General features: G+C 50.7%; 1 protein-coding gene across 1 annotated transcript in view; it reads left to right on the top strand.

Annotated features, from left to right (window-relative positions):
- The first annotated feature begins 7,495 nt into the window (after positions 1-7,495).
- The window catches only part of Pou2f3 (POU class 2 homeobox 3), a 79,257-nt gene continuing 76,260 nt past the window's right edge, over positions 7,496-10,492 (top strand). Inside the window, exon 1 of the mRNA XM_057768350.1 lies at positions 7,496-7,556. Coding sequence (XP_057624333.1) covers positions 7,496-7,556 — 61 coding nt within the window. The remainder of the gene's footprint in view (positions 7,557-10,492) is intronic.

Genomic DNA, 10,492 nt, shown 5'->3' with positions numbered 1-10,492 from the left:
TTCTATCCCTGCAGGGTGCCCAGGAATCGGAGTCTGGGCTCTGTCGCTTGGGAAGTACGGGCTTGGGATAATTCACTTCCAGTCCCAGGAAGGTGAATTTAAGAACAGCTGCTGGCATTGGCGAATATTCGCCATATCCTTCTCTCTCATAGCCTGGGACCGGAGTGGGTGACAGCAGGGAAGGGGCAGGCCTGTCTATCTAGAAACGATGAGGAGAAGCTGCTGCAATCTAGATCTTACACTGACGAGGGTAAGCCACCGGGAACCAGCCCGGTTTGGTCGCCTGCTTAGCCCTGATAGATACCAGTTATTAGCACAGGCCCCGTTTTACAGATGCTTAAAATGAGGTCAGGGAGGTGAACAGTACGACCCAAGTCACAGGGGTGGTAAACGGTTGGAAAGGAGGATCCTAACACCATTCGCAGCATCCCCTTAACTTCTCCAGACTCTCATGGATTCTCCGTAGCACTGTTTACTTTTCTTGAGCCCAACCAGGCAGAAACCTGGGGTTCCCCAAAAGGGCAAGCTACCCCAGTAGTCTGAGCCGCTGAGGGCGTGATGGGGAGGGACTGCCAGGCGGGGTCTCGACAGACAGGTGTTCCTCAGGGCCGGGACCCGCCCCGGCAGCACCTCGACACCCCTCTCCTGGCCCCCAGCTCCGTATATGCAAATCGCTGTTTTGCATGGGCTCAAGGCCAAGCACGGGGGCCCTGCCAGGGGGCGTGGCCGAGGCCCCCGCCCCGTGCCGCGTGCTCACCTGGGGAGTGTGCTAAACCTGGTCGCGGAGCGCTGCCCCAGCCGGAGCAGCTGAGCGCGCGACTGAGGTGGCAGCGGCTCCCGCAGTGGCGGCAGCTGCGGCGGCAGAGGGCGGGAGGAAGGAGACCCTGGCTTCTCCGGGGGCCAGGCTGGGGCAGCCGCGAGGGACCTGGGGGGGCGCTGGTTTTGGCCCCGCCTGGGGCAGGATGGTGAATCTGGAGCCCATGCACACAGGTGAGGGACGGAGGGAGTGAGCTCCGACAGGTGTCACGGCGCGTAAGAAGGGACCAAGGACAAGGACACCATTGCACCGCTCGAGGCACTGTGAGGGGCTAACTCCCCGGCGGCCAGGAGAGGGCGATGTGGATAGCGGGCCCTTTTGGGCGGGTGAGAATAGGTAGATGTTGGGGGCAGGGAGGGGTTAAAAGAGGCAAGTTTGGAATATGAAACCTTGGAGAACAATAACGAAGTGCATGAAGTTCCAGAAACCTTAGATCTGGGAAGTTAGACAGTGCGTGGGACTTGGGTGTGCTGAAGTGCTGGAGTCCCAGGAGGTTGCAGATGGGTGGTTCACTCACTCAGTTAGGGTGTGGACCTGGGAGTGCATACGTGTATCCACATGCTGCGTGTTTGGTGTCCAGGCACCTGTGTGAAATGCAGGCACAGTGGGCATGGGGGGTGCCTAGGGGAAATGCTAGTAGGGCGGAGCAAAACCAAAGGCGCACCTGGGGCAGATGCCACGCCACAGGATCGTCCATTGATTAGGACTTGTGCAAGCATGTGTTTGTGTGTGTCAGGAGTATCTGGCTTTCCCCAGCGTGTGTTGGGAGAATTGGTGGAGCAAACCCCAAGGAACCTAATGAATCTTGGACCACACGTATTCCGGATGTGTCTGGATGTGTTGCAGGTGTGTCCACTCACTTTATCCATCTGCGCTATGGGTTCAGTGTATAGTAAGCCTGTATCCCAGAGGGGATGGTGACAGACACCTCTGAGCACGATATCTCATGACCTCCTTTCCGGAGGAATAGGAACCCTGGAAACGAAAAGGCCAGGGATGGGCAAATGAGAGGTCGGTGTGGAGAGACCAGGACCCATCATCATTCTCTGATCCTTCCATTCACAGCTGGGCTAAGGATGCTACTAAGCTAAAGGTTGGACTTGGTGATGTGGGTTGAGGTGGGGAGGACTGATGTTCTGATTAGCTGCCTGAGGTGTTGAGCAAGAAGCAGAATTAAAGTGGAAAAAACGCTGGACCTAAGTTAGCTACTCAAAGCCTAGCCCCTTACCGCTGTCATACACAGTGCAGGAACCAAGTAATTTTTCTTTAGGACTTCAGGTTGCTGCAGAGATTATGTTAATTGCTCTAGAGAGCAGGGAGGTGGGGAGGAGGAGGAAGAAAGCAGATCTTCTGACCCACCGCACAAAGCAAAACAAGCTAGATCTTCCTGTCTCCCACAGTTCCCGGAAACAGGTATCAGTGGGGGCCCAAGGGGCCCATGATTCCTAGTTCGCTTCCCAGCAGGGCTAAGTGCAAGGGTAGCTGGCAGAGAGATGCTGGCACCCAGTGCCTGGTGCCCCAGGATTTGCCAGGAAGGACTAGGTGAGGCTGAAGGAGCCATCCAACTGGGTGTCGTCCAGTGTCTGAAAAAGTTCTCAGATCCAAAGTGCTACAGCGGAACTGAAAGTAGCTAGGGACAGGGCCAGAGGCATTTCATCCCTCATTTCCTATCAGGAAGATCAGTGTTCAAATGGGAATTAGTCTTAGCCAAAGGTAGCTCAGTAGAAAGTGGGGAGTTCTTTAGAACCAAAGTCAGGGACTTCCTGGGGGGTTTCCACCTCCCTGTCCTACCGGAGGTTCTGCCTGGGGAAGTGGGAGGAGGTGGAACAGCTGGATCCTGGTAGGGGAGCAGCCTGGGAGCTGGGAGGACCTGGTGGAGAGCAGGAAGGGAGAGGTTGGGAAGAGAAGGCCAAGGCCCTCCACCCATGCTAGCCCCTCTTTGATGCTTCTCAGAGACCCATACACCCCCGCTGCTCGGAATTGCTGTGAGCAGAGTGTGCTGAACCCCCCAAGGTGGGGTGCTTCCTCCAGATGGGGGTTCACCAACCTTTGTGCTCACTGACTGATTTACCTCTCCAATTGCCTTGGTGGTCGGCTTGCCATATTCTTTTGCCAGTTCCCCCAGGGTTGTTGGTCTTCCTCCATGTCACTCATGATATCTTGGCCCCTCTGTGGTGTGTGCTCACCTCTCAGTGACATAGCCAAAGGTTCTCTGGGTTTGGAGTTTTCTGTGCTGTGCTTGCTTTCTCAGCTTATGGGCTTCATTAGTGTTTGTTTTGTTTCGTTTGTTTGTTTTTGGTTTTCGAGACAGGGTTTCTCTGTGGTTTTGGAGCCTGTCCTGGAACTAGCTCTTGTAGACCAGGCTGGCCTCAAACTCACAGAGATCTGCCTGCCTCTGCCTCCCAAGTGCTGGGATTAAAGATGTGCACCACCACCGTCCGGCGACGTCATTGTCTTTTGACACAAGGTCTTGCCACATAGCTCAGGTTTATCTCAAGCTCAAATTAATTCTCCTGCCTCAGCTTCCCCAGTTCTTGGAGTACAGGCATAAGTCACTATGCCAAGCTTTTGAGGTCTTTGTAGGTCTTTTTCGTGTGGTCCCTGCTGTGTGTGTGGAGGGAGGGATCCCCTTTCTTTGGACTGTCTCATCGTAGTCTCCCCCCCGGGTAGGTCTCTGAAGCCTAGCTCCTCTTTCCTTTAGTCCCTCCATAGTAATCCTATATTCCGCTGTCCCTTAAATGTCTCCTGGAATTCCCAACTCCTGGCACGGCCCTTAAGGAAGCCTCCTGGTTGGTCTCCTGGAGGAGTATCAGTGTGGAAGGAGGGTGATAGCCGTCCCCTAGCATGGGCATAGACTTGCTCCTGGGTCCCCTTTCAGAGGGCTTCATAATTGTGAGAGCCTGGGGACAAACTCTGATTCAGGTGTGCCACAGCCTTCATGCTGTGTTCTTAGAGAACCTTTCATTGTGAAGCCTGGAGATCTGAGCAAGTAGCGCAGGAGTTCTCAGAGAGGGGCTTCCTGCGCTCAAGCCTCAAGGGATGGACAAGAGCCAATCAGCTAGGAAGGGAGAGAGGTGGTGTAGTCAGCCAGAGGGTCCCCGTGTCTGGCCTTGTGGGTCTTTCTGTTTCTCACTGTCAAATGGGGGAGGGAGACCGAGTGTCTGAGACCTGTGCTAGATAGAGCTCAGGAATGCTATTCCGGTCAAAAGGCCTGTCAGAGGGAGGGAGAAGAAAAAAGTCTACAGCAGAATAGTTGGAGCCTTGGCTGGTTCAGAAGTGGCACTGGAGGGTCCTAGGAAGAGGCCCCCTTGTGGAGGGACCCACAAAAGCAAGTGTTTGGGAAAAGAACCAAGGACAGGAATAGGGGGAACAGTAGAGGGGGGTGGGGCTCCCATTTGCTCAGAATAGCCTGGACTTAGGAGGACACTGCCTGCTGCCCACCTGGAGAAGGCACTGCCTTTGGGTGCTTGTGTTTCCAGATGCCGACTAGGGGAGCTACTTCTGACCAGACCTCAGAAAAGCCAGGCCATCTTCACTCTATGACAGTGCTAGATGAGGCAGACTGGGGTCTACTTGAGGTATCTGGGCGCTTACACTCAGCAGCTGAGCCTCCTCAGGGAAGGGAGGGTGGCAGAGAGCCGACTCAGACTAAGATAAGAACATAGCCGAGCTGGCCCCACCCCACACCTCTCTCACTCACCCTCGGCCGTGCTGTTGGACAGGTGAAGGGTTACTGCCAACGTCTCAGGGAGTTTCGGTGTTGGCCCATTTTTAGGCTGAGACCCAAGGATTCGTCCCACCCATCAGCATCAGCCTCCTACCCAACAAGAACAGGTTCTTAGCATCTGAGCTTGCTGGGGACTGATGGAGGGAGGTTTCCAGGTTAGCTCACCCTGCCCCTCACGAAGCCTCTCCCCCTCCCCCACCTGGAGAGTCAGGCTGTCACCAGGTCCAGGCAGCATGAGGGGACTTGGATGTCTTTAGAAATAACTTTTAGACACGATTAAGAATAAGTTCCAAGTTTATTTAAAGGACAAGGGAGAGACTTCCTGGTGGTTGGAGGAAATGAGTGTTGGAGGAAAGTCGGGGTGACGGGCAACAGAATAATGCTCAGCTCAAAAAGCTACCTGTTCCAGCCAGTCCTCATGGTGCAGGCATGTAGTCCCAGCTACTCCTGGAAGGCTAAAACAGGAAGAGCATAAGTTCAAGTCCGCATGACCTAAAGTGAATTCAAGGCTAGCCTGGGCAACATTGAGACCCTGTCTCAAAATGAGGAGAGCTCTGGGGAGATCTCAATGGTAGCAGAAGTAGGACCCTGATTCTATTCTCAGTAGCGCACACACCATGTTATCTGTTTAAATGTCCGGAGTTTGGAATAAGTTGATTTGGTAACTCTGATTGTCTTCATGTTTTCACTGTCCCTCAAGCTTTTCCTGTCCCCACGGGCAGTTTTCCTCTGAAGTGAAATCTAGGGAATTCTAGTGGCTTCCTTGGTGAAGGACAGTTACAGAGACGCAAGACTGAAAGCCAAAGATTTCCCAGGGAATCAGGAAGGGAGAAGGAAGGTGCATGACCAGGATGCAAGAGGGGACTGGAACTCTAAGGCAATGCTATTTAGTAGGTGACCTTCACTCCCATTCATCATCTCATTTAATCTTGTCCATGCCCTTGGGAGGTGTGTTCAGCATCCCTGGTTCTGGGGGAGAAACTTCATACTCCCATTTGTAGCTAAGGTCCCCTGGCTACTTAATGATGGCATTGGAATACACTCTGGTTTGTTTGCTGCCAAAACCTGCGCTCTGAAGTCCTGACTTCTGGCTCTGCTAAAGCAGGTTCAAAACCAGCAGAGGGAGAGACTTTCCCTCCTGTGCCATCCCAGCAGGCTCTGGTTTGGGGCTTTTTCTCTGCACTTCAGAGGAATCCCAGAGGTGAAGTGTGGGGGACAGATGGATGTTAGGCTTTACCCAGCTCCAAGCTGGGACAAAGTGAAGCCCATTTTTCCAGGAGTCGCAAATGAACAGAGGCCCCTGCCAGTTCTGTATATGCATGCATATAGTACTGTCTGGAAAATGAACATCTGCAGCAAGAAAAGCTAAGGTTCAAGGGAAGCCGCCCAAATGCAGAGCAGAGGGGATGTTCCTGAGACTTCATGACACCCCCCCTCCCCAGTGCAGCAAGGCTGTCTAGGAAGACCCTACCGAGCTCTTACTATATACCTGGGTGTCTTCCTTCTTTAAGCAGTGTCCTCAAAACCATAGGGACTCCTAGGGTGGCCTTATTTCTTCCCCTACTTCTGGTGCATTTCCTGGTGTCTGCATCGCTGCTTTGCCTGGCACCACAGTTACTTCCTTACAGAGCCGTAAATAGATTTAAAAACTACACACATTAGTGCCATACCAAAAAGAAAGGGGTGGCGCTTTCTCTCCTCTTTTCCTGGGGCAGAGGTCCACCCTTTTCCCTCATCCCGATCATCTCCAGACCTCCAAAGTCTACAGTGCCAACAGCCTGATTACCTGATGCAAATTAAGGCTGCCTCCTTGACTGGGATTGGCTGAGAAGCATCATATGCAAATGGACTCACTAAGACTTTATCTGGTTTGAAAGAGTTAAAGTGCTGCCCCAGAGAAGAGGGTGCGGTGGGAGTGGGGGGGAGTCCATACAATTTGAATAAAATATTCTCTGTCTTAAACAGCCAGATTTGGACGGTTTAATAAGGAGAGGAGCTGAGAGAGCTAGTTCAAAGTTGCCTCTTTCTGTCCCTCAGCTGACCAGGGAGGAGGTTTAGGGCCTCTTAGGTGGTGGCAGCCTTCTGTTATGGGTAAATGTTTAATTTATTGCAATGGAGCAGAAAGGAGAGGCCAGAGCAGCAGCACTCCGACACTGACATGGGACCCTGAGCAGGTTTGCTTTCTCAACTGAACAGTTTGGAGGAAAAAGAGGGAAGGGAAGGAGCCTCAAAGGGCAAGATCTCTGAAAAGGGTGGCAAGCAGGTAGGATTTGATTCCCCAGGCAGAGCACGATCCTCTGAGAACCAGACAGCTAAATTGAGGACAGAAAGGTAAGAGGGGCAAACTTTGGTTAAAGTATGCTTACCTTCCTGGGTAGCCTTGTTATATAGAATGGGAAATGGAAGAGTATTGTTTGATTTGTATTTATCACTATTTTATTATTTTTAAGACAATGTCTTCCTCTGTAAGTTCAAGGCTGGCCTGGAAGTTGTGATCTTCTTGACCTAGCCTCCTGAGTGCTGGGTTTAAAGGCATGTGCCACTACACCTGGATTTCTATGAAATTTTAAGAAGATACATTCTCCCAATTCCAAAAGAAATTAAGGGTGGGGATGGGCAGCTTCTAGGTCCTTATTCTTGTTGAATTTTACTCACTACATCCAGGCGATGGAAGCATGGTGAAGCTTGAGGCAGACGATGAGAGACTGTAGTAGCTGTGGAGAAGTGGAGGGAGGGTCAGGCTAGGAAACTAGCCCAGGAGGAGGGGATTTGCACCTCCAGGCTGATGAATATTCTAGTGGCTGTGTGTTCAGGAATCGGGAATTTGAAAGTCTGATGGTTGCAGTAATTACACATTCACCCTCGCTGTTTAGTTAAAGTCACCTATGTCACAGCAAGAAAAATGCTGACCTGCTATTAAAATCAGTCGTGTTTTCCTTGCAGAGATCAAGATGAGTGGGGATGTTGCAGATTCAACGGATGCCCACAGCACCTTCAGCCAGGTGGAGTCAGGTAAGGTGTTCTCTTCTGGGGGGTGAGTGGTTAGGAGACACTATCCAGCACTGTGGTGTCGCTTCTTGCTCAGCGTTTCAGATCCCCAAGCTGGATCTCAGTCCCTGAGAGACTTGTCTGGAGATACCAGGGCCTGACTCTGGGGCCTTGGAGTAATAGATATTGACCTTAATAGAATAGGCCAGGAAGGAGCCAGAGCCTTGGGAACAAAGGACAAAAAGTTATCAGGGAGAGACTTGCAGTGTTGGACATCAAACCCAGGGCTTTGCACATGCGAGGCAAGTAGCATTCTACCCTGTATCCTGTGATGTGTGTGTACGCGCATGCATGTGCACGTGTGTGAGCGCACGCACAAGCACATTAAACCCAGAGCTTTGCTATGATAAGCAAATGCTTTTCCACTGAGCCATATTTCAGCTCTTTAATTTTATTTTGAGACAAGGGTTTGCTAAATCATCCAGACTGCTCTGAAACTCACCATGTAATGCAGGCTGGCCTCAAACCTGAGATCCTCCTGCCTCAGCCTTCTAGGAAGCTGGTATAAGCATATGTTTCATTTTTAAAAAGGCTTTATTTTTATTTTATTTATTTATTTATTTATTTATTTTTTTTGGGTTTTTCGAGACAGGGTTTCTCTGTGGCTTTGGAGCCTGTCCTGGAACTAGCTCTTGTAGACCAGGCTAGTCTCGAACTCACAGAGATCCGCCTGCCTCTGCCTCCCGAGTGCTAGGATTAAAGGCGTGCGCCACCATCGTATTTTATTATTATTATGTGTTTATAATATGTATGCATGGGTGCACATGCCATGTGTGCATGAGTGGCTGTCAGACGACAACTTTGCAGAATTTCTTCTGCCTCTATGTGGTGGGTTCTGGGGATGGAACTCAGGTCCTGAGGCTTGCACAGCAAGCACCTTTATCCACTGAGCCATCTCACTAGGCTACGATCCATGCCTCGATGTGCCATTCTAACAGAGAAACAACCGGCTGTATTGCCAGCTCCAAAGAGAACCTGTCTTTGGTAGATGCAGACCAGGGTCTTCCATCCATGGTTCTTTTTCTGTTTGGTTGTTTTTTCGAGATAGGGTTTCTCTGTGCATCCCTGGCTGTCCTAGAACTACCCTAGACTGGCCTCGAACTTACAGAGATCTACTGGTTTCTCCCTTTGAGTGCTGGGATCAAAGGCATGTGCCACCGCACCCGGCTTCCACCCAGGTTCTTAACAGTCTTTTGTAAAGAACTAAGCAAACGGGTCTGTGTACAAGCGTTGGCCTTCTGAATGTTCTGTGCGTAGCCAGTGTGTGAGCTCCGAGAGGGATTGGTGCCTGGGCATGGCTTTGCCTTGTGACGAGAAGAAAGGAGTCAGGAAAGAATTGAGATGGTTCTTTCTTCTCACTTGTTTCTACCATAGCCCAACCCTTGGTTTGAAAATGCAGTGTAATTAAAAAGAACTTGAAGAAAGATAACCAGGAAGATAACTTTAATAGCCTCCCAACAAGGCCCCAATTAGTGTTTCATCTGGATCATTAGAGACACAGAAGGGAGAAGGGGAAAAAATCGATGTTCTCGAAAACTAAAATCTTTCAAATGTTCTGGAACGTTCTAGTTTTTTTTGTTTTGTTTTGTTTTGTTTTTTGTTTTTTGAGACAGGGTTTCTCTGTGGTTTTGGAGCCTGTCCTGGAACTAGCTCTTGTAGACAAGGCTGGTCTCGAACTCACAGAGATCCGCCTGCCTCTCCTCCCAAGTGCTGGGATTAAAGGCGTGCGCCACCACCGCCCGGCAACGTTCTAGTTCTTGAAGCTAAAAGAGGGACAGGAGATCTGGGGAGGGAGTGTGGGGAGAGGCTGGTCTTCAGAATCCACTTGCTACAGATTCTTCTGCTCTTTAGTTCAACATTGATACGGTGTCACTTATTTGGGTAGCAATGGTGTAGAGCTACAGTCCTTATGTTCTGCTTTGTATAGAAGAGCTGGACTAAAGAGTATGGACTAATTGCACCCATTTCTCAGGGTGTTGTTCACCCCACCATACTGGTGATTGAACTTAAGTACTTATGCATAGTGACCAAGCACTCAACAATTGAGCTACGTTCCTCCTTATTTACTATTATCTATCTATCTATCTATCTATCTATCTATCTATCTATCTATCTATCTATCTATCTATCTATCTACGGTGTTTTGCTAAGCTGTCCTTGAACTTGCTTTGCAGCCCAGACTGCTGGCCCCCAACTTACAATCTTCCTGTCTTAGCCTCAGCTGGGATTCCAGGCCTGCGTCATCATCAAGTCTGACTTCGGTCAGCTTGCTGGTGTCATATGTGTTACTAAAGTTGGTGGAAAAGGGTGATCTCATTCTAAATTTCCTTCAATCTCAAAAAACCGAGATGAGCTCTGCTGATGGTTGCTGAGGGCTGTGCCTGTACTAATGCTCTCCCCTGGAGAAGAATGGAGTCCAGAGCAGTGGTTCTAGGGAAATTGTCCTTTTCCTGGAACCAACTCTGTTCCCCCAGGCTCCGTTGGGCAGGACACAGTTGAGCAGTGTCCACATGGACAAAGACTACCCTTATCGACGGAACCAGACTTTGCTGTTAGTTATTCTGACCAAGGTGGGGGTCAGTGTGAGGAGTCATAATGAGACATCCGAACCCCTACAATGAGCAGGAAGGTGAGGCTTCAACCGCGGGAGGAGGCCAGAAGTCAGTGTGCTATGTGCTGCTTGAGCAAATTCTAATCTCCTATGTGGGACTAGGGGAGCTGTGCACCAAGGGGATGAAGGGAGAGGACATCCAGGGGTAAACGGGGACTGTCGGAGGCACCCTGACATGCTGGCGACCTCTCTGACTCTTTGCCTCTTCAGGAGGTAGACATTTGAAGGGCATGGTTTCAAATCAAACAGACCTAGGATAAAAAGCTGGCCAACACGTGAGGCAGGGTGC

Source organism: Chionomys nivalis, chromosome 4 (assembly GCF_950005125.1).
Source record: "Chionomys nivalis chromosome 4, mChiNiv1.1, whole genome shotgun sequence".
Taxonomy (NCBI): domain Eukaryota; kingdom Metazoa; phylum Chordata; class Mammalia; order Rodentia; family Cricetidae; genus Chionomys; species Chionomys nivalis.
Note: the sequence above shows the minus strand (reverse complement) of the source record. Positions and strands in the feature narration are given on the sequence as shown.